This window comes from Psammomys obesus, unplaced genomic scaffold, assembly GCF_907164565.1.
Source record: "Psammomys obesus unplaced genomic scaffold, mPsaObe1.curated_primary_1811, whole genome shotgun sequence".
Classification (NCBI taxonomy): Eukaryota; Metazoa; Chordata; class Mammalia; order Rodentia; family Muridae; genus Psammomys; species Psammomys obesus.
Window position 1 is genome coordinate 1928932 of NW_026592118.1, and position 25236 is coordinate 1954167.

At 38.6% G+C, this 25236-nt stretch overlaps 1 protein-coding gene across 2 annotated transcripts in view; it reads right to left on the reverse strand.

Moving 5' to 3' along the window:
- The window catches only part of Snca (synuclein alpha), a 100670-nt gene extending 76156 nt beyond the window's left edge, over positions 1 to 24514 (reverse strand). The window contains exons 1-4 of one of the 2 annotated variants that reach the window (XM_055612794.1): positions 24396 to 24514; positions 22130 to 22275; positions 14700 to 14741; positions 8582 to 8724 (exon numbers count right to left, since the gene is read on the reverse strand). In XM_055612794.1, coding sequence (XP_055468769.1) covers positions 8582 to 8724; positions 14700 to 14741; positions 22130 to 22250 — 306 coding nt within the window. In that variant the 5' untranslated portion in view covers positions 22251 to 22275; positions 24396 to 24514. Of the gene's footprint in view, positions 1 to 8581; positions 8725 to 14699; positions 14742 to 22129; positions 22276 to 23470; positions 23641 to 24395 lie in introns of those variants that run through there. The other variant, XM_055612793.1, reaches the window with a different exon arrangement.
- Between the last annotated feature and the right edge of the window lie 722 nt (positions 24515 to 25236).

Consider the following 25236-nt stretch of genomic DNA (forward strand, 5'->3'; position numbering starts at 1 on the left):
GTTCTGTACTTTTCAGGTTTGGGTGACATTAATGGGATATTTCTAGTTTTTCTGTGCCTAGGAATGATGAAAAAAACTTGATATTTCTTTGTGAATCTTGCATCATGCATCCCATTCCCATAATTCCTCCATCCTTCCATACCCACCCTCTGCCCTTGCAATCTCTCCAAAGAAAGCAAAGTATAAAAATAAAATAAATGAAATAAAATAAACAAGAAAACATCTCTCAGTGGAAGCTGCAGTGTGTCACAGGATACCCTTTTGCCCAAACAGCTTTACTGGAAAATGCTCATTTCAATGAGTCATTGGTGTGGTTTGAGGCCTCTGGCGTCTGCTCCACTTCAGATACCATACTGGATCCTCACTGGGACTCCTCTTACATATCCTGTTGTTGCTTGTGTCATGGAGATTCTGCAGCTTTGAATAACTTCAATAGCATGGGAACTGAAGGAAGAAGAGTTAGACACATGCCTGATAGGCAGACACACAGGAAGAAGGGCTATGACTAGGTAATAAAGAAGGCCAGTTTCTGAGATGTTTGCCTTCTCTCTTGCCCTCCTGACCCTAGACAAAAGCTTGGTAGCTTAAAACAAAGATCTAGCTGATATTTTGTCTTCCAACAGTAGGACTAAGCCCCTGCTGATGGACCAGCTCTTGGTAGCTCAAGGCCAGATCAGGACATGTTTTCACAACACTTGTGGACCAACCAGCTGTTCTGCCTTTGTTCAGCTTGACCAATCCATACAGACTGTAAAAACTTCAGCATTCAAGGACAGCCTAGGTGTTTCAGGATCCTGTGTCTAGCCTCTGCTTAACTGAGACGGTTTGTCTGTTTTTGCTCTTCTGTGCGTGTGTGTGAGTGTACATTTCCTCACCTCTAATAAAAGCCTTTCTTTACCAGTGGATTCTCTCTGCTTTGTTTGAGAATTTCCCCACTGCTTCCTGTTACTCTTGAGATTTTCCTGCCATTTAATTCCTTAACCAGTAGAGAAGGCAAGCCAAATCAAGACCCTATGCAGTCACAGAATCATTCGATGAAAACATAAAATATGCAAAATTATCAGAACCTGATGTCATCCAGCCACGTAAGTTCTCAATGACACACACACACACACACACACCCTAAAAATGTTTGGACATTTTTGATTCCCACAGGCAATGGTGCATCACCTCTTTGGTTGCCTCAATAGGGAAAAAACTGTATTTTCAGTTTATCCAGTCTTCTCTCTGATGTATAAATTTGTTTCTACATGCTGCTGCCTTTCTCTTGCATTTTCTTTATTTTATTGGTCCTACCCATAACAAAAGTTTCTAGATTTTGTGCTTAATTAAATCAGTTTGTTTTTATTTAGTTTGGTGTTTTTAAGGAAATTATTCCATATTATTCTTTTGTTTTAAATATAGTATTTTTCATATACAAAAAAAAGAATTAGTATGCACAACACTGCACACGCCAATCATGCTAACAGGAAGCAGGGAGAAAGCTGTGACAAACATTAAGACAATGCAAAATCTGACACTGTTCTTTCTGCCTTTGTCTTCTTCACTCAGTGCACACTGGGTCAGCTACCTTCTTAAGAATTAAGAAATGATTATAGACTGCATATGTTTTATCCCTGTCTTGAAATCCAGGTTTTTCAAAAATTATTTATATTCTATTGATGAAATGTTTCAAAATTAGCAACTTTCTTCTAACTCTGAAGAAAAAATAACTAACACTCCTGATCCTTGGTGTTTCAAGCTTTCTTGTATAAAAACTGTGAGTTACTATGTGGATAGGCCGGTATCTACAGGGGACAGGATGGGAGGCAAAGCAGCATCATATATGCAAGGCAGTCACGCCACAATTGACTCAGTACTTTCATACATGTTAAAAACGTTTTTATAACTCTGCCTACAACTTTTCATAGAACTCTAATTTGAGTTAAAGAGGTGTGCATTTTTCTAGCAATGGTCAATTTGAACAGCAGCCCCAAACAGAACACCATTAAGCATCTGTAGAAGACAGGCCAGAAGTCCCAGCCAAATGCTCAGTGACGAGCTCTGCATTGTAAACATTGTGCCATTACAGCATGGCGTCCAATAACTCCCTTCGGTTGACATTATTGGTACAAGTAGATCTTCCTCTCAGTCAAAATCGGAAATAGTTTTATTTGCTGTACATAAAACCAGTACTAGTCTGCATTTCTGACTGTGTGTAGTATTCATTTTCTGCTATAACAATCAAAAAATGAGTTTGGAGCAAGCTTCTACATACAGGCAATTAACTGTAGATCAGGTCTATATATTATTGAGTCATTGATGAAATTTTCTACATTTGGTATCACGTCAGTGTTTATTCCTGTTTGTGTATAGTACAGTCATACTACATGTATATGTTTTAGATGTGCATACTGATACATGAATGTAAATAAATTCTAAATATTGCACAAAATAGAACTAAATAAACAGAATAAAAATGAACAAATATGCTCATTTCAGGATATGAACTCAAAATGCAAAATTAAGAAGCAATTTTACACAGATATCTAGCTACCTAAGAAATAAATCAATGATTCTATTTAAGTAGTGTTAATAGCATGAAAACAATAACAAAATTCAGTACTTAAAAATAAACTTAATGCAGGTTTTAAAGTCTTTACTAGTGGAAAACAATAACATATTGATTAAAAATTTGAGACTATGGAGTTAAATGGAAAGAAAACCTGTATTCATGGATCTGAAGAACATACAATGTCAGAGGCCCACTGTAGCCAAAATGGCTCAGAGCTGGGACATGCCTTCTGTTCAAACTAAAATGACACATTTTACAGACACAGACAAAAACCCTAAACCCAGAAGAGATAGATCAGAGGACCTTAAGTATCTAAAGGCACCTTGAGCAGAAAGTAATAACACCAAAATTTCAGATTCATACCTGGAGGCGTTAGACTGCCAGATCTAAAATTCTGTTACAAAGCTAGAGTAATCAAAACAGCATTATACTGACATAAAAACAGTGACATGTGCATACAACGAAACAAAGAACCTGTAAACACACAGAGTAGACATCAGTCAAGCTTTGACAAAAGTATCAAAAGCCCACAGTGGAAAAAGTAGCGCTAGAAACCTTCAATAAGCCTCACTGGGAAAACCGAATAGTCAGATGCAGAAGGGAAAATGGGCTTAAGCCCAAACACAGCATTCAAAACCTGAAAACTGCTATAAGAAAATGTAAAGGAAAATTTCTTGACATTGTTCTAAGCAATAATTTTTTTTGAGAAGACCCCCAAACTGCAGACTACAGAGTACAAATAAACAAACAAACTGCATCAGACTGACAGCTTTTCCACAGCAAATGAGACAACCGTCAGGATACAGAAGTGACCTGTGAAATAGAAAATCATGCAAATCCTGCATTTGTTAGGTGTTAATATTTTTAAAAAGTGAACTTGAATTAATCAATAGAAAGGAGGAAAGTAAGTTGGCTTTAAAATGGACAAAAACGTGTAACAGCCAGACGGGATGGGGGACACCGTGGTCATCTAAACACAGCAGGACCAGTGCACATATGAACTTACACAGTCTGAGGCAGCAAGCGCAGGGCCTGGGCAGCTGCACTCGATGGGGTCCTAGACCTGAGAGGCGAAGTGGACACGTGTTCCCATCCCTAATCCGGAAGCTATCTCCAATTGGTAACCACTTGCAAGTGAAAAATTAGTTTTATCCCTGCAAGTTTCACCAGGGAAACAAACCGTGCTGAAGGATGTGTGCATAGCAGTAGATGGCCAGCAGAGAACGAGCTAAATGGCATCTTTGGGGAGGGGGTCTTTGTCTCCTAACATTGTGTGGGGTCGTTTTGCTTTTAACCTTACAGGTCTTTGCATATATATTATAGCTTCCAGTTTTGAGTTTTTATGGGACTCCTGTATGTGCAAACTTGACTCTACCTCTATATGTGTTTCTTATGCTTTTCCTGTGATTCTTTTTCTTCTGTTTGTTTTATCTAATGTTATCATTAATCCTTAGATACCTGATTGTTTTCTAAGAAGAGAGAGAAAGAATGTGGATGTGAATGCGAGGGGAAGAGAGGAACTGGGAGAATTTCAGGAAGGGAATGCCCTAGAAACCTAATATGTGACACAGGTGTTACAGTTTATAGTGTTGTGCTGTATAACTGAACTGTCACCACAATAATAGAAAACGTCGATTAAGATGTTGACTACACTAATTATCTTGATTGCTGCAATCATTTTGGGTTGTGTATACTTACTAAAACATTGTGCTGTATTCCATAAATACAATTTTCTTTAGTTAGTTTCACCTTATTAAAGCTGGGGCGAACCTCATCTTAGGTATCTGAAACCATACTGTCCACTGATATTAAAAATAGATAGAGTGCACAAGAGCAAGAATGTCCCAAAGAGATAAGTTTCGGAAGCAACAGGGTAAAGAAATGAACTACTATAGCTTAATTCTAGACTAGAAAACACAACAATAAATAAAAACAGGAGGAAGAAAGTGTGCCTGTTCCTTTATCACCCAGGAAGCAATGAAACAAATACCCTCAGAGAGTATGCTGGGTAAATCCATGGTCACTCTCTTTCCCCAGTGTTGCTGGGCCTAGATACCCTGGCTACCAAGAGATGGGCAGTGAGGTTCGTCCACCTCTAATACCCAGCTGTCTACAAGCCCCACTGGTCAAATGCCTCTTCATTATTTCTTACAAAGGGCCAAATGAGGTCACTGACAATCAGTTAAAAATAAGTAAATAAAAAAATGCTTGTTTGTCTTTACCAAGATAATTTTGATTAGAATCTAAAAGATGAAATAAAATACTTTAAATTTCATTAGGAATAAATTCAATGATTTTCTTTAAGCTGTGAATATGTTTAGCATCAGAAAATATGGCCACAACTACTGGCATTTATTTGAGTATTCCTTGAGTTATTATATATATTCAAAACTTCATTGCTTTATCAGCTTTCTGGCAAAGTAGCAGAACTCACTCATTATATAAGAACAGGTCTTGAGCACTTAGCATGAGCTTTCACAGCTAGCAAATGACCAGTGTAATATGAAGATCAACCACATTAACCCCAAACCCACTGGGTTTTATTCCAATTTCATGCTACAATTTCAATGTTTTCAGCTTCATTTTTATAATAGAAAATTTTGAGAACCTATAATACTCTTAGGAGAAATATCTGCAAGTGTTTCATTTTGTAACATCAGAAGATTTCTGCTTTAGAACATTAAAAACAAGGATTGGTATTTTTAAAGGTAGAAAACAAGCCCAAGTTGATACAATGTGAAGTGTTTTTAATGAACCATCTGTGATTTCTATTGCATTTTTTTTAATGCAGACAAAGAAGGACATGCTTTCTGGCCTTTCTACATTCTGAAGCAATGAGTTCTTGCACTAACTCTAGTCTTGTCTAGTTGACAAAGAAAGCTATGTATTGATGGTGTGGCTAAAAAAGTGATACTTCAGATAGGTGTGTGCTAGAGGCATCAGATAACTCCAACAGGTTAGGCTCTAAGAACTTGATACTCACCTCTCCTCTACAAGTTCACATTCCTCATTGTACAATCAGGAATAAGTTTTAAATTGCGGGTCTGTTGGTGGCCTTCCTTCAGTCCTTCTATGCGTGTGTGTGTGAGCATACATTTTTCTGACAAAGGTTCCCCTTTTCTTTGGATTGTCTGTAACCTGCAATGCTAGATGCCTCCACAGTGATCTGGTGTCTCCTAAGTTTCCGAGTATGTGGTAAAGATACACATATAATTACAATTCCAAATGGAAAATAGGCATTGATATAATTATTGCCATAAAAAGACTACTACAAAAGGATATTCCTCACAGAGGAGAGCTTGCTTGATTGGTCCTTTGTTCACATCAGCGGGCTGCTCTCTAGATTGCCTTGGTTATGTTTAATTGCTCTAAAAATGGAGCTGGCTAAGGGAAGTCTAAGTATGCCATGGGGTTTCCAATCCTCAGTGCTTTAGCTATGAAGTTTGTTCTGCCACCTAGGATGACTGAGATAGAGAAAACCCAGACTAGTCTGTCCATAGATGAAAGTGTCTTTCTTTTGGGTTTCAGGATGTCTATTTCAGAACCATTTTAATTTTTTTCATTATTATTATTATTTATTACAATTTATTCTCTTTGTATCCCCAGCTGTAGACCCTTCCTCATATACTCCTGGTCCCACCCTTCCTCTCTCCCTTTCCCCCACTATGTCCCTCCCTTAGTCCACTGATAGGAGATGTTCTCCTCCCCTACTATCTCATGCTAGCCCATCAGGTCCCATCAGGAGTGCCTGGATCCTCTTTCTCTGTGGCCTAGTAAGGCCACTTCACCCTGGGGAGGTAATCAAAGAGCAGGCAACCAAGTTCATGCCAGTGACTGTTCCTGTTCCTCTTACTAGGGAACCTCCATGGAGACTGAGTTGCCCATGTGCTACATCTTAGCAAGGAGTCTAGGTGTTCTCCATGCATGGTTAATTCATCAGCCTCTGTAGGACCCCTGGGACCAGATTTTTTGGCTCTGTTAGTTTCCTTGTGGAGTTCCTGTCCCCTCCAGGTCTTTTTATCTCCCTCTTCTTCCATAAGAATTCTGGCATTCTGCCCAAAGTTTGGCTATGAGTCTCAGCATCTGCTTTCATACCTTTCTTTACCTACCTTTCTGGGTAGTCTTTTAGAGGCCCTCTGTGGAAGGCTCCTGTCTGTTTTCCGTCTTCTCCTACATTCATTGTCTACCCTGTTTGCCTTCTGAATAAGGATTAAGCATCCTCCCTAGGGTCCTCCTTGTTGTTTAGCTTCTTTAGGACTATAGATTTAATGTGTTTATCTTATATTATATGGCTAATATCCACTTATAAGTGAGTATATGCCATGTGTGTCTTTCTGCTTCTGGGTTATCTCACTCAAGATGGTATCTTCTAGTTCCATCCATTTGCCTGCAAATTTCATGATTTCCTTGGTTTTAATTGCTGAGTCATATTCCATTGTGTAAATGTGCCACAATTTCTATATTCATTCCTCTGTTGAGGGACATCTAGGTTGTTTCTAGATTCTGGTTACTATGAATAAAGCTGCTATGAACATGGTTGAGCAAATGTCCTTATTGCATAGTTGAGAATCTTTTGGATATATTTCCAGGAGTGGCAAAGCTGGATCTTGAGGCAGTACTATTCCTAATTTTCTGAGAAAGTGCCAGAATAATTTACAAAGTGGTTGTGCAAGTTTACATTTCCACCAGCAACGGAGGAGGGTTCACCTTTCTCTACAACCTCTCCAGCATGTATTGCCACTTGAGTTTTTGATCTTAGTCATTCTGACCAGGGTAAGGTGGAATCTCAGGGTCATTTTGATTTGCATTTCCCAGATGACAAAGTGCATTGAATATCAGAACCCTTTTGATTACAACTTTTGGATCAAGCAAAGGTTTTATACCATGTACATGATTATTAATATTCAAAACTGCTGTTTCTACATTCTTCCTATCTTTAGTAAGGGCCCATTATTTTGCTGACTTTGTGGTTAGGAACTTGCCTATACACATGAAGTATCAATGAAAAATCATAAATATTTCCCATTCTGATAGCAACTACCTAGAAAGGGAGAAATAAACAACATATTTAAAATAAGTAAATTATTTAATTTATTTGAAGAGCAATGATGCTTAGGCAAACAGGAAGAAATTAGAGTAGTCAGGTTAGGGCCTTCATAGGTGAGAATGGTTCCAACTTTAAGTAGTGAAGGCAGACATTGCCAGGAAGGTGTCATTTAACAAAGACCCAGGAGAGGAGGAACTGAGAGCCAAGTGCAAGCTCTTACAGAGGAGCTCTCCAGGCAGGGCCAGGGCAAGGCAGAGTATCTCAAAAATAAATAAATATATGTGTATTAATATATTAAAAAATTGGCAAAAAAGAACACAAAAAAATTACAAAACTTATCCTGCTCTATGATCATGAGGTTTGTGAAACTTCATCTTTCAGGAGGCTTTATAATCTATTTCTTTGACATTTAATAGGAAAGTTGTACCTAGACTATGTCACTAAAGCTTCATATGTATCCAGAAGCAAATTTAAAATTCTAAAAATGTAAGAATCACCATATGAAACCATGATCTGTGTTTGGTATGCACTTTAAGACTCTCAGTTTGCAAAATAATATATTTGGTAATGAGTTGTTATCTGATAATGCAAATATGCCATTTAATAAGAAATGACATCATTACAAAGAAATCAAATGAAAGATCTCCATTCAGGAAATTTAGGAATCAGGCATGAAAATGTTTGCTATTGCTAACAGAAGGAATTCCAACCCCACCATTCACATGAAAGCAGCCATTCTTTCTGAAATGTCACTGATCCCTTAGCTTTTATTACATTGTCTACTTTCATAGCTTTCTTCCAGAAATTAAAACAATCGAGGATATTGTATAGTGTACATGACATTTCCCAGGGAAAGCAGTGCATCAAAATAAGAGCTCTGTAAAAGTGCAGGCATTTCCCGCAGTTCATATCGTGTACATGCTTTCTGATGTATGTAAGCAATCATGCTGTGCACTGCAAGAAAAAAAAGGCAGTCATACCTTGCCCATCTGGTCCTTCTTGACAAAACCAGTGGCAGCAGCAATATTCCCAGCTCCCTCCACGGTCTTCTGAGCGACTGCTGTCACACCAGTCACCACAGCCCCGCCAACATTTGTCACTTGCTCTTTGGTCTTCTCAGCCACTTAGGAATATTAAGAGCAACAACAGATTAAAACACATGGTATGACAGAGATTTTCAATAACTCTGCTGTCAGTAGCTGTCAACTTCCATAGATAAGCAGACAATGGGCAAGAGGAGTGTGAAGAATCAAGACACCAAGGTAGAAGTGACATGCTTCAGCCAAACACTCAATCTGAGTTATAATTATGCATAGATTAAAAAATATTGACAGTTTAATTGTAACACAGAGCAAGAAGTGAATTGGATTTGGTTTGCATTGAAGCAAATGGACAGAAAACATCACAGCCAGGGACAGGGCCAAGTTGTCAGTATAGGTACCTCAGCAATATTGCAGTTTCAATGTCGACTCTGTGATATCACTTCCCAAGTTCACTTCCATTATCCCTTCTAGAATCACACCTTTAGTATTACTACCTTGATAGGTCAAAATTCAAAATTTTTCTAAATTCTTAACTTTTGAGCAGCACCAATGTGATATTAGCAGAAATTTTCACACTATGAACTATGTTAATGCTCAGAATTATTCTAAATATAGTGTGAAATTGCTTTCTGACAATATGTATACAGTACTTGAAATATAAATTTTACATTTAGAATTTGGTTCCATGGCCAAGATGTCTCATGATAGATGGGCACACATTCCCAAACCTAAGAGCAGAATGCTAAAACAAGTCCTTCCTTAGGCAGCTCCAACAGGAAAGCCCAATGTGTGCATATGCTCTTCATACATTGTGGAGATAAGCAATAGAAGAGAGCATGGTAGAGAAAGAGGATGGGTCTCTTAAAATATTATTTATTCATTTTTAATTGTGTATATTGTGTCTGGAGGGGTCAGGAAAGTGCACATGTGTGCAAAGACACAGGATGGCAGAAGGTGGTGTCAGATCCCCTGAGGCTCTAGTTACAGGAAGATGAAAGCCTCTCAACAATTTCTTAGCACCAGTTGGATCCTGAAAACCTAATTCTGGTCCTCTAGAAGAGCAGCAGGTGCTCTTTACCACTGAGCATCTCTCCAGCCAAACAACAGTGTTAAAACAAAATTTCAGACACTTTAATGGGAACAGAGAATCTAGAATTTTAGTAAGTGTGAAAATAGAGAAATTTGCTGATTATACCTATATTTTATTTCCATAAAAATAATATGGTTATTTAGTATGTTTTTTAAACTAGCTAAAATTCAGAGAAGACACTAAAAATGGCTCAGATGAGATTCATAAACATAAATTTACTTACATAAAAAAATTTCCCATGACATACTAGAAGTATACCTAATTGCTAAGCCAGTCTTTCTTTGCTTCTCCCATGTATATATATAAGAGAAATTCAAAATAAAAGGAATTTTTCCCATTAATGCCATTGTACTGTGGAAGACATAAAAGACAAGAGATTCCGCATTTTAAAATAATTATAAGTTAAAAAATACACAAATACTTGTCTGTATTTGAAGCTCTATATCTTATATCCAGAAAGTCTGATGTCTCCCAGCCCTTACCCACATGAATTTTAAGTTTGCCTTTCATTTACTCTACAATCTTTTTTTCTTTTTTTTTTTGCTTTTGCCCAAAATTTCAGAGTGTTAGTTTGAGTTAATATGTTTGAGTTCATATTCTCACTGTATTTTTATACTTATTTTTCTTCATGCACTCCTGAGAAGACTGTCTGAGGACCCTGAGGAGAGGAATCACACCATCTCAGCTATTCAGATGGCTTTTGTAGTGTGCAGATTTCATGTCATCAGCCACAAAGGCAAATAACTCAATGATGTGGGCAAAGAAAATAATTTTGGAAGGGACAATTTCTGTAACTGAAGTTAACTTGACTTGTAAAGACATGGGGTTTACCCATTAAACCAGGTCTTAGGGGAAGCCTGAAGGTCATTCAGATTGCAGCCAGCATTTATGTAAGTGACTCTGTAGCTGCCTTTCAGGTTGGACCTCTGTGAGTCTGCTTATGAACACCGTGACATTCTGTATGCTTCCTGAAGATCACTGGGTACCCATGTAAAGTTCAGGGCAGAGCTATACTAGAAATACTGTTTTAAAAATCACTGGAATCATGCTGAATTCTGTGTTTCAGGTTATTATGTTATCTTCCAAGAATATGTTAAAAAGTTTTGCTTGAGAGTTTCTTGCTAAAACATCTCAACATGAGGAAAAAATAGTTTTGCCTTTTTACATATTCATATTTTCTGCCAGACATAAACTTTATGTGCACACTTCTTTATATAAATATAAACCTTAATCTGTTGTTTTTAAAACACAAAAATTGTGCAGTAAGTGTAATGCATATGTGATTCCCGTTTCACAATTTTATTATAATAATTAAAAAGAACATCACAAAATATCAGTGTAGGGGTTGGGAAAATGGCTCTCTCTCACTTGCTGCTCTTCCAGAGGACCTGGGTTCACTTCCCAGTACCCACATAGCAGCTCTGGAGAGGATCTGACACACTTACACCAAAGCACATAAAATAAAATTGAAATTGAAAAAAATGTCAGTGTACAATAATGATAACAGATATACTTAAAAGGATATAAATATAAACATCTGTAGGACGTTTTTTAAATTTGTTTGTTTGTTTTTGCCTTTAAGGTCTTAACCTTGTTTTTCTAATCATTGGCATTGCCTTAGAAGATAAAAGTTGACAATCTTCATTCCATAATTGGCATTCATTTTTATGGCATGACCTTATAGTCAGAATCAAATGAGTATTTGTCTCCCAGTCAATAGATGTAGAAGAACTCAAATTGATTTGCTTATCCCAATGTGTCAGTGTTGCCTATTTTTGTTATATGGACTCCTGTCTGATTAGAGCTTTTTCCACCTGTTTACGCACTGACTCCATCCCTCTGAAGTAACTGTCATAGCCTGTTAAAACTTCCAAAGAACTCCTCCCTCCATGGCCCCATGCATTTTTGGCAATGCTTTGCTGGCTATATCTCAGTAGCTAGCACTGAGAATGTTACCATGATTTAACATATGTCTTCCGATCTCTAACTACATGTTTAAGTTCTTTAAAATCATGGGCACAGTTGTCTTGTTTCTCATATAATGCAATAGCAAACATTTGAAAACAGTTTTTTTAATTTAGTAAAAATAACTTAATGCCTAACTTAATGTCCAAATTAATTTCAAGACTTATATTCATATATTATTTTAGTTGCTAAAAATTAAAATTCAATAATAAAGTTATCATCATAAAGTAATAAAGTAAAAAGTTAAATAAAAATATTCATAAAATCTGACACCATAGTTATATCAAATATTTATCTAAGCTTTTTCACCATTTATTTTCATTTTTTTCCATTTATTTGTATTTTTATGTGTATGAGTATTTGTCTGCCTCTACATCTGCTCTATATGCATGCACTGTCCCTGGAGGCCAGAGAGGGTGTTGGATCCCCTGGAGCTGGAGTCACAGATGGTCGTGAGCTGACAAGTGGGACATGAACACAGGTTCTCTGCAATCACATCCAGTGCTCCTACATGCTACGCATACTCAACAGAACCTCAGCTTATCTTATCTTTGAAGCAACTTCAGAGATGTCTTTCAGTAAATCTATATTCTTATATCCCTCCAACATGACACATATATTGGCAACTGAAAGGGTATCATGAGGTCAAAATGCCAAAATTTTAAGATCTTTCTACATTTATACTGAAGAATTGTCAGTATAAATAAGAGATTTTCTTTTCCTTAGATTTGGTAAGTACAAAAGTTATCATTAAGGTTTCTTGGTTTTTATCCCTGCTGAAGAAGCTAGTGAGGGGAATCTTGGAGGAATTTCAACAGTTGTGAATAATGACATAAGCTGTAGGAGAGTCTCTTGCTTCCTTGTGTAAACATTACTAACAGTAACGGAAAAATTTACTGGGCAGGTATGATGCTCCTGTACTATGCATTTTATACCCTGCACAATAAACCACCAACTCTCCCTCTTTCTCCATACTGAAGTTATTACCAAAGCATTTATGCCTATAATTGAAATTAGGTATTATATTAAATAATACCACTCCATAAATTAAGAAATGTACTTATATTCAATGGGGAGGAATGGTACTTAGTGTGGCCTCTTTTTTACTAACTGTGGCAGTGTATTTGATTTTATTCTACTGCCAGCGTTCTTCACTGGTAGAAAGGCAGTACATACTGCCACGCCCACGCCACTGTGTCTTTACTGCCTAACAGGGTCACTCTTAGTATTTTGTGAAACACCACATTCATGTGATATAGTAAGTATTGGAAGGAAATTTCAGTAGTGAAAGTTTCAAGAGCTCTGGGCTATAGTATATTTTGTGTGTTTATTTACTGTGGAACATTTCAATTTTTTTAAATAGACCAAAAAGAAAACACAGTATGTTTTCAACATTATAAAACTATGGAAATATAAGCTTGCTGACTATTATTCTTTAGAAAATATATTAAAATGCTCTCTGTTGCATAAACTACTTTCTCTCTCTCTCTCTCTCTCTCTCTCTCTCTCTCTCTCTCTCCCTCCCTTCCTTCTCCCTTTCTCCCAGCCTTCCTCCCTCTTTCCTTTCCTCCCTTTCTCTTGCTCTTCCAGCCCCATTCTCTTTTACACACAACATTAAAATTCATGTTTCACATACCGTTGTTCTGGAGGACACTAAACATGTCCAAACTTGTCAATAGAGAGCCCTGCAGCCAGTCAGCACAGCAGACTCTGAATCTCACCACTTGCTACCTGTGTTGCAAATAACATGGCTTCTCTCTCAGCCATCAAAGCTGGAACACCATTACTCGAGGGTGGGACTCTTCCTAACACTCTTTACCTGTCTGACTCTGTATCTTATTACAGTCATGCTTATGTTTTAGCCTCTGGAAACCAGACAATCTGTTTACTCTCTCGTTGTGCATACTTCTAGAACAGGACTCTAGCAGAAAATCAAACAGCATTAAAAAATAAACAAAAGTCCGAATTAAGGCACAACTCTGGCATTTGCAGATTTCCCATACTGAATTAAGAGCAACATTTTCCCTGTTTCTATTTCACATACTGTTAATAGGCGCTTGCTATATTGTTATAATGCAAAGGCTTCCTGATCTTGTCAGTTACATTCCTGATAGGTCTCTTTTCACTGCAGGAAGCCCAATGCAGAGTGAAAGCACAGTAGGAAGTTTGGCTACAGCCAAGCTATGGCAAATTGATTATATTTATTTTTCTTTTTTTATTTTCTTAGTTTTATCACTCTACTATTCATTTTCCTTCCTACCATCACTACATCATCTTTGTCATTTTGGCTCTTTAATATGTTTTATTTTTGGCTTATTGAAATTCTTAAAATTATTCCAAGTGACATAAATAATATATATATACATATATAGTTTTTATAAAAATAATAACATATTCCTAAAGATATTTTAAAGGACCCTTAATCACAGAGGAAATGTTCAAGACCATATAATTTATATATACTAAATACTACATATACTAAATACTAAAAACCATATACTAAATACTACAAACATTTTACATCAAATATTTGAAGAAAGAATACAATCATTGCATTACATGTATTTAGGTGTTTGTTTGTTTTTATGTAGATACCCACATACCAAACCATTAGGATTAAATATGGTTGACAAATTTAAAGCCATCATTCTTGGCCATTAGACAATTTGGGCTATAAATCTTTAATCCATATTTGACTATCTTAAAATACTTCATAAACAATAAGATTTAAATAAAGCCAGTATGCAAGGTACATTGGCACATGTCTGTAATCCCAGCATTTAGAATGCGGAAGCAGACCAGACGCCATTCCAGCCTGTGCAGAAAGACTGTCTCGAGAAACCAAAGTAAAATTTAAAAATAGATTCATAAAAATAAACTGACCAGTGTTCCCCTATAGACAGTGGTTTTCAGAGCTGCACGTTGAACCATAAGCCTCAGGTGCAGCTGGCCTGGAAGGCCTTTAGAATATCGCCCTAGACAAAAGGCAACAGAGCTTACCTGTTGTCACTCCCTGAACCACTCCCTCCTTCGTTTTAGAACCTAAAAATAAACCAAAGAAATTGAATATATAAGTCTCAAGCTGTCCGTGAATTTCCAGCAGCCAATTAAAAATTCTTGATATCCAGAAGTTTATGAACAAAGGTAACCTCAGCAGAAAAACAACAGCAAAGGCACACAGAAATCATGCGAATGGAGAGCGAAGGAAAGCTCACAGAGGCCTTGCCAGGTTGAATCAGGTGAGTAATTAGCAGGCAGCAAGTTGCCTTGGTCATCAGTATGCAGTGACTATGCTGTTCCAGGGGGTGATCATAGGCAGCAACTGGACACTTGTAGCTCAAAAAGCTACAAGGAACTTGTGCGGAATCTGACCACACAATGTAAACATGTATGGAAACATCACAAGGAGGCTCATTGATAGGTAAAAGTTTGAGGCCTTCCTGTATCAGAAAAATGTAAAATTAACTTAAGAAAAGAAATAAAAAGTTTTTTACAAAACATAATGACTTTTCATCTAACCCTTGCTTGATACTTAAATATAACACTTTCAAACTGGGTTTGTACGTAAGATACTAATTTTACCTATGCCTTGGCCAATAGTAAACAAATAAATAATTTTTGCACAGATTATTAAAAGTAAGTTTGTAAATCATTTTAATCATAATCTCTGTAATTCTGAATTTTTCAGCAGAATTCACAACTTTCAAATTAAATGTTTTATTGAGAGCTGAGGTTCATCTGAAAAACTGGGTTTTTTATATATACCAGAGACTCCTCTTCCACTCCTGTGTTAGTGAGAACCTGGTCCTAACCCAAATGGGCTATGGTTGAGTAGTCAAATATACATGTGTATGCAGCATATCATTTTTGTATGCTGAATCTGGTGTTTTTGCAGAAGTGATATCTCTAGAAATTCTTTTTATAAGTTTTTGAGAATTCTTCATGCACTGAATTTCACAATTGAGCTTTACTCGATAATTAAGAAGAATGAAATAATGATTTGTGTAGGAAAATGGATGAATCATCATGTTAAGTGAAATGAGTCAGCTCACAAAGATAAACAGGGCATCATTTTTCTCACCCATATATGCAATATAGAGTGATAACAAAGGGGCACAAAAGTAACAGGTCACTGCTGAAGATGTCGAGAGGTTGGCAGGGGAAAATAGAATAATAAAGCTGAGATTATGATCAAAGCCCATACATACACTTTGAAAGACCATGTTGTACATACTTACATAAAGATGTTCCTAAAATATAGTACCATGAACAGTGAGTGTACACAATAAAGATAAAAAGCACTAATAACAAAGAAATATGAAAACGATCATCTCTGCAAACAATACAACACTGAGTAATAAAAGGGTGGATATAACTCTTGTATATTAAATTCATATGTGGAAGGATCATAATGATTCTCTCACTTTGTACAATTAATATCCACAATTTACACACACATATACGATATATATGTATATATATATATATATATACATATAAATAATACAAATTTTAAGTGAAAGCTATTTTCTATAGGGCTAAAGACATAGATATTAGTACAGTAATGTTTCATATGTGCAAAGACCTGGATTTGATCCCATTATTACCAAGAAAACAAAGAAGAAAGGAATAAAGAGAGTGAGAGAGGAACATTAACTAAAATAGTCCTATCTAGACACAGGAGATTGTAAAGTGTAAAGAAAAAATGAGGACATACAAACTGAAAAAGACGTAGATCTGTGTATGGAAAGAACTTAACAATCTTTACTTTTTAAATGCACTATTAGAACAAACAAATGAAAAAAAAACCTCTTGCTAAATGTACAAAGAGTAAGTAGAAAAAATAGAACAAAAGTCATATCATATCATATACATAGTTTACTAGGGACCAAGTGCTCAATAAATATAAAGCACAGATATCAACATATGCAATAATTCCCTGTACATAATTTATTCATGAACCAATTTCTTCCGTTTTCTGAGAAACAGCATGACCAAATGCAATATGTGGGTTTATTTCAGCTTGAAGTATGGCAGGGCATCATCTAGGGAAGCCAAAGCAGACACTTACGCATGGCCAGAGCCTGGAGGCCAGAGCTGATGCAGAAGCCACAAGGGAACACTCCCCACTGGCTTGCTCTCCATGGCTCGCTCAGCCTGCTTTCTTATAGCACCCAAACCACCTGCCCAGGGGTGGTGCCAGCCACAATGGGCTGAGTCCATCAATTAGCAATCAATTAAAAACCATCACTGACATTCCTACAGGTCAATCTGATGGAGGCAATTATTCAAGTAATATCTCCTCTTCCCAGGTAACTGTACTTCCTGTCAAGTTAAGAAACACTAGCAAGCACATGAGGTAATTTCTAATTCCAAAATTGTTTAAAATTGAGATGTGCATTTCTATAGTCTAAACCATGTGATCAGTAAGATGACCTAGGTAGATGTACAGAGTATGTCAAAGCATTTGCAAATATTTTGAACATATATAAACATATAAGTGAAATCTGTATATGTCATATATAAAGTTATCCTTTAGAAAGGAATCGATTCAACTCTCTACTTTAAAAAAAAAGCATATGTAGAAACATTCACTTTGAAAATAAGGACTCCTCCCACGCTCAGAGTCCAGGTTTAAATCTTCACTTCACTAAAGAATAACCAAGTCTACATCATTACCTTAGCAAAAGGATCAAAGGAAACTAATCAAGTAAAGCCCTCATAGCTGTTTAATGTGTGATACAGATTTGGTGATGCTCTAGTCCTTACACATACACACATACATATGCACACATGTGGATAGACACACACACACACACACACACACACACACACATGCACAGACATACACACTAATTATTAAGGAAAAGCTGAAGCTGCATAAGAAAGATCAACAAACAAGAAGCACCACAGAGTGAAAGGCATACTTGTTAGCATAAATGGACATGCTCTAGTCTTTTTCATGTGTGCTGTCTGCGTGTATTTCTCTGGCACTGCTTATTTTGCAAGGTACTCTAGAGCTGTGAGAAGCTGAGCGTGCAGTGTATATCATCTAATAATGAATGGAGAAACTGTATAACCAGGAGAGAAGGCTCAGGGCTATTACTCAAATTATTAAACATTCTTAGTCATTTATACTATTTATACATTTATACTATTTATACTGGGAAATAATAAAACTAATAATTATCTTACATTTTGCATATATTTTTATTTTTTTTGCAAAAACAATGTATTGAGAATGTATGCTTGCCATTTTCTCACTGCATATGCCTTAAGGGATGCATCTTTTCCATGTCCTACAAAATTGTGTCAGTTCGACTCCACAGTGGTAGAGAGAGAGGAGGACATCAGGAATGACTGAAAGCTTGCATTGTGATCCAAAAGCAGGAGACCAAGAGCACACTGGACTGTTAAGTGGCTTTTGAGCTTCACTGCCTGCCCCTGTGACACACTTCCTCCAACAAGGCCACACCTCATAATTTTTCCTAAACAGGTCTGCCCACTGACAGCAAGCGGCTGAGCCGCTAAGTGGTGTTCTCACTCAGATCACAATTCTGCACGTCATGATCTGTCCCTGATAGTTCCTTTAACACAGTGTTGAGATGATATGACCTCCTCTGAGACAATGACTTCACATCTTCAGTGTATGCTTACATATTCACCTCCAGACCGTTAGCTGAATGTGTACTTTCTAGGACTACAGTAGAGAGAGACCACATCTGCTCTCTACCTTATGTCAAGTTGACAGACATTAACCAGCATATGAGGTAATTGCTAATTCCAAAATTATTTCAAATTCAGTTGTACATTTCTACAATCTGAATAGACAACTGTTTCTTCTATAAGGCAATTACTCCCGGAATTTGTCATTTTACTGCCTTGAAGTGCCTTCACCTCAGCTGGTCAGTTTTGTTTTTTTTTTTTTTTCTTGTTGGGATGCATTTCTATAAACTATCATGTGGATTCATCACCAGGAGACAAGATACAACACACCCACAGGTGTTGCTATTTGTGAGAATTATGTGACAGATGGAAAATGGCAACTCACTGACAAATTTCTGAAAGAAGTGATTTAATTTAGTCACCAATTATAATGGGCTTGGTTATTTGTGTGATGATTTTGAGGGTGAAGACGTAGCAGTAAAGTTTATAACTTGTATAATCAGTCTTAATTTATGCACTGCAGTAACAGATGTTTAAATTATGTTGTTTGGGACAGGTACTGTTAAAGTCTAAGCTGGAATTTAAATATACCTCACAAGCAGTAGAGCAGCCTGCCTAAGAGAATGCTTCGCTTCTGTACCTTCTTCACCTCCCTACAACTTTTAAGATCATGAGTAATGGAAAGAAATGCTCATTGGCTGGTGCCTGATCTGTCTTCTCTCCCTTAGCAGTACCTGAGATTTTTGATATTTAGCAAACTCATGGAATGGCTGTTTAATGGAAAACAAATGATAGTCTTGATGAAGGCGCTGTATCTCAAACCAATTCCTGATCTTTGTCATTATAATCATCAGTTAAGTTAGAAGTGATAATTTACCTTCAGGTTACAGGTGATCTCTAAGTGATAATATACAGCTAAAAAGCAGGTGCTGGGTGTCACATAGGAAGCAAGCTATGGAAGCTTGGGGCAACATAGATGGCAGCTTCTGTGAGCTGAGGTGCCTGCCCTCACCATGTCTTGTTTTTGGGGATATTGCAAGGATACAGAATAGAGGGAGCTGTGGGAACCCCAGATGCATCACTGTTTTATATGTTGACCATTAAGTCTCAGGTGCGAGACATAAGAGTCCAGTGTATGTCCACTGCTGCTCACAAGCAATGAAATGAAGCTGAAGGTGATTTTCTTCAACTTAATACTAGAAAACTAACATTATATACAGCGTTTTTTTTTTTTACTTTAACAAAGTTTATGATTATATACAACGCCATTGGGAGATTACATATAGTGCCATTGAGTTCTTTATGAACTGAAATATGTGAATTGAAACACTGATTCCTCTGGAAGTTCTTCAATTACTTAAAAGGCAGTTATCCAAAGCATATAAAGGAAGGAGATGAGGCTTCTGACAAGCCTCTTCAGCAATAAGTGAAATGTAGAAGTCTTATTTGACTGTTTCCAACCTTTTACTTTTCATCTTTTGTTTCTATGGTACAGAGAGTGAACCCAGTGCTGCAGGTGTGCAGACAAGAACTGGGTCATGAGCTATCGGGCCGGCTACAGTGCCAGATCACTTCCAATCCTTCAGGTTAATAATAGTGTCATACAGGGAATAAAAAATAAGAAATCATGTGGCAAAATACCTGATGAGATGAACAGCTTATCTGACAATAATCAAGGTTCCTAAATATGAAAGTGCACTCAGTTACTGACTTTCCACAAAACCTTTGGAAAGTAATTGCATTTTTATGAACTATGTTAAGAAGGGAAGGAGGCTCAGAGACATTAAATAACCTCTTGGAGATCCTAAAGGTAAAAGTGACATGGTTTGGATTAAATTTATATTTGTATGACATTAAGTTGATAGCCCACATTCCTTTCACTTTTCTATAGCCTCTGAGTCAGTTCCAGCCTGTTGTGTTGATAAATAAAGACTGAAGCAGAGTCATACTGGTTACTACTGCCTATGGTTTCTTTCACACTTCAACGACAGAGTTGATTAAAGTATGTTTGAACATTAGCAGAAGCTGACAAAAATCTTAACTATATTCTTATCTTCACATATTACTTTTCATCCTAAATTCTATGCATGTGTTCAGCTTTTAAATTACACTCCAGAACATAATCAGCAATTGATTAATTATACATGTGTTAAATATAACAGACATTGATAATTTTAATAACATTAGACATATTTAAAAGTACACTTTTTGTATAATTGCCTCACAGCAAAGAACAAAACTAATAGTTCAAAAATATTTTATTTATGAAAACTCACATTTGACAATAAAAACAACCAAGTGTTCTACTTGATAAAATCTGTTTATTATCCAGAAAGATTAATGTACTAAATTAATATTAAATAACTTGTAGAGTTACTTAAAATTAGTGATCTAAAAATAAGAAAGATATATTTATTAAGCAACTGAATTAAAAAAATAGTTACAAGCCTGTAATTGCAGAATGTGGAAGAATTGAGGTGCCCCCAAATCTACCAATAATTCATTTATATTCTGAATTCTATCTAAAACATTATACTTCACAGTTCACTGACACCTTTCTCTTACAATAATCAAGACTTTCTGAACGAATGTTTTGAGGTAGAAAAAGAGATAATTAAGTAAATGTAAAAATAATCTAGGAAGAATGAGCAAAGATGATCTAGAAACCTTGATGAGAAGAAACAGTCACGAAAATATTTGCAGGTGTAAATTTTTTCCACTGATCAGCATGTGTAGATTTTTTTCCACTGATCCCTCTCTTGATATTTCCCTGTGTAGCAACTCTGTCACCTCTGCCACCTGCTCTGCTCCTTTTCCATCTGAGCATTTATCCTGGGCCTTCTATCAAGGTAGATGCCCTCCTAAGTAGGTGGAAATGCTCACAGAAGCAGAGAGGCAGGTGAGCTATGTCTCTCTGTTCCCATGCACACCTGTGTCTCTGCTGGGGATGGGTGTATGCACATATGTGTCTATTCCTTCTATCAAAGTATTGGAAGGATTCGTAACATTACATCCAGTTTAACACAGGGAAAAACACAGGAAAGGGGGTGTTGACCTCTATCTCAAGGAATACACTTACGCAAAAAGAAACTAAGTATCTGTCTGCACAAACACTTCTGATGTTCCTTGAGCCCCTGTGAACACACTAACCAAGTAATCCTCAAAGGGAGAACCACTAAAGAAAACTTGCTTTTTTTTTTTTTCTATTTGGAGGCCAAAGTACATGTGTTTTCCCAGATATTAACTGAAATCATGCAAAAGTCTTGTTTTAAAAATTAACAAGTATTATCTATAGTGATGATGAAACAAGTCAATGTCCCATGAGTACTTGAGGCTCATTTTATTTTCTTTTGTTTTGTTGTGGAGTCTCACGTAGCCCAGACACACCTCAAATGCACTGTGTAGCTGGAGATGACATCCAACTCCTGATCTCTGGTCACCCACTTCCCCAAAGCTGGGGTTACAGGCATGTGCCGCCATGCTTGCTGCCAGAAATGGGTTTGATTCAGAGGAATATTCTTGGCTATTTTCCCTAGATTGCCAATTTTTAAAAATTCAATGTAACCACACACAGTAACGTTGAAAACTGAGATAAAACCCTAAGTAAATAACAAAGTTAAAATTCTAGGGAAAGAAAGCATTCTCCCAGGTTCACATCCTCTCACCCCCACATGCCTGTCACTCTCCTGGGAAGCAGTGGTGTGCGTTCATCAGAAGCCACACGGCAGCCATGCCAACTCATCCGTCACAGTGTCACTACCTACCTACATAGAGGACTCCCTCTTTTGTCTTCCCTGCTGCTTCTGCCACACCCTGCCTGGTTTTCTCAGCAGCAGCCACAACTCCCTCCTTGGCCTTTGAAAGTCCTTTCATGAACACATCCATGGCTTATGATGTATTTTGTTCCACGCTGGAGGACACAGAATATATTGCGAATTAGAACATTTAGAAAAAAGAAAACAAGATTAAAACACCTAGAGTGGGAAGAGAAAAAAATTGAGAAAGAAATCACTGAAAAATCAGGGGGTCCCTCTTCCCCAATCCTTCCTTGTGTAAGCGTGCCCTCGTTTTTTGTTTTGTTTTTTTTTTTGTTGTTGTTGTTTTTTTTTTTTGTTGTTGTTGTTGTTGTTGTTGTTTGCTTCCTTTGGTTTTTGTTTGGTTGGTTTTTGGACTGGCCATGGTGCTTGTTTGTGAGCTATTTCACTCAAAACTAGTAAAAAGTCATGCCGCTTAAGGATGGGATGGATCCCGAGGGATCACATGGCTGTTCTTAGAGCATTTAAGAAGTGGAGTTAAAAGGGTAGGTAAAGGGACGCCCTCTACCCCATCAAGTACCTAAGGCCCCAAAGAGGACATATTCAAAGTAAAAAGCCTATCAGGAAAACAAGGAATGTAGTGGGTGGGGAGAACAGAGCTGGAGTCTGCGAGAGAGGTAAAAAGGACCCAGAGGGGAGTCAGTCTTTGGAGAGGGGAGGGAGGGGAACTGCTCACTCCAAAGGAAGGGAACCTCAGGCCAACTGCCACAGCCCAGGCTTTCTAATCTAGCAAGACCTTCCACACACCACGGCTCTCTGCCTGCTATCTGCCTGGACCAGGCGCTGTGGATACCTGGGCTGCCTTCACTTCCGCACCACCCAATCCAAGAGTACTGTCCTCAGCTGGAATCCTCTAGAGGACCCTGCACCCAGTGCTCATTAACCCCTCAGCACCTGTTGCCTTGCGTCCGCTGCACTTTTAATTGTCATTGGCCAAATGTGCCCTCCTTACTCTACAGGAGAAGCTAGAATGCGCCCCGGTTGGAGGATGAAAGTTGGATGATCACGTTCCACCCAGCGCCCAACACCCAGCTTCCAGCACCGAAGACAAACACCCTAGCGTTTCCGCTCAAAAAAGCAGATACCACAAGCAGCCTGGGCTTTCCTTCGGATTTGGGGAGGGTAGAAGGGCACGTCTCCAGCGGAAGGAAAGCCAAGTGATGTACTTTCCACACGCTGGCCGGGTCCCCACCACTCAGGTAGCCACAGCTGATCTCCAGGCGCGTCGGGACTCCTCTTAGCCAAGCCTCTCCGGGAGCCCCAGAGACGCTGCGATCTACAGGTACTTACCGGCGCCCTCGGCTTAGGCAGAACTCCGATTCCTCCTTTTGCCCCCCAGGTCTAATTTCAACGGGAGAGGGAAGGAAGGCTTCGGCGGAGGAGCACCTGCTGGTCTCCCGCAGTCTGCTGCTGGGCGCTCTGGCTCCCTGGCTCCCCCCACCTCGCCCCCGCAGCTGATTTGTCAGCGCCTCTCCCCGCCCCTCGCCTGCCTCGTGCCTTCGCCCCTTTCCTGGGAGGCAACAGGATGGAGAAACGTGAAGGCTGCTGGTAGCAGGAACACTCTCTCCGGGAGGAGAGGAGAGAGGATGGCCTGAGCTTCACCTCGAGTTCAGTGCCCCCCGACTTTATCGCGGCTGAACTTGAGCTGCCATCTCCCCTGCCATCCTCCTCCTTCCCTGCCTCCTCCTTCTCAGTTCCTCTCCGCACCCCTCCTCCTGGACAAGCCGGGACGCGGGCACCGAGGGCCGGACTGCCTGAGATGTGCAGAGCCAGACCCTGGGGACGGAGCACACACCCTTTGGGCTGCTTTTTGTTCACGGGGCTTAAAATTTCCATTTGCATTAACCCCGAAGGAGTCTAAAAGGGTTCTGGGTGTGAAGAGAAGCCGACTAGGGAAGAGTTACAGGTCGAGGAGGCAGAAGGCGGCTCAGCAAATCCTCTTTCCCACTCCACTATCACCATTTTCTTTTCCACCAATCAGCGGCTGCCAGACGCTGATTTTTTTTTTTTTTCCCCATCTGTGAAGCAAGGAATAAATATCCCCCAACCGTCGAAAACCAGCTGCCTAGGGGCTTTTATGCTCTTGAAATGTGGCTTACCTAGAGAAGCGCGTTACAGGATTTGGAGGGAACGCCTGTGGGATTCACCCCCTGGGACCGTCACAGGCAGTTTCTTCCTCCACCCCCACTGACAGGTAGACTTGAACACCTCTCACCTTTCCGACTCCTGTCTGTGAAACTCCAGCTGGACAGACCCTTCTAGCCCCAGCTCACACGCTGATGCACAGGCTTCAAGACAATTTCTATGCTGCTTAACACATCTCCATTTCTTTGGGGTGGGCAGAATACCTCTGTCCTAGAGCTGACAGATCTGAGAGCTAAGCTCCTCCCCCAGCGAAAAGCCTTTCTTTTCTATTCTGAACTTGTGTTGGGCACAATCAAGCAAAATCATGCTTTTACTGTATTAAAAAAAAAAAAAAGTTGTGGGAGGAAAAAATGCTTTCTCCGATCTTCACACTCATTTGGCTTCTGAATTCTGAATAATAAATAATAAAGTTAAAGTCTAAAAAAGTATTTGGAAACGTTGGGCAAGCAACTGGTTTTACATGTTATTTAGAAAGACAGTAGGTAGAACTGCAAATGCTAGGCAAAAGTAATTCATTGCTTAAGCACCACCTTGCATTCTTGGGGTTTCTTCTAAAAATTAACCTTACCACAGCAGTAGCCGGTTGTGGTGGCGCACACCGGTAGGATTTGCTGAAGGAGGCAGAGGCAGGAGGATCACGAGTTCGAGGCCAGCCTGGGCTACACAGTAGTTGCACATTCCATATTTGCTTGAAATTAGAGGAAGAGGGTGGTGTTCCTGCAGGAGATAGGGTCAGATCCTGAGCCCTGGCATCCCCAACGAGATAAGACATATGCAATACAGGAAAGGACAGTTATTCAATGTGGCCACACTGAGAAGAGAAACAAAGAGGCCCAGTGCTCCCCAGGTTCATCCTCGGGGACCTGCTTAGAGGTTAGGTTGAACAGAAGCAGAAGGTATGCAGAACGAAG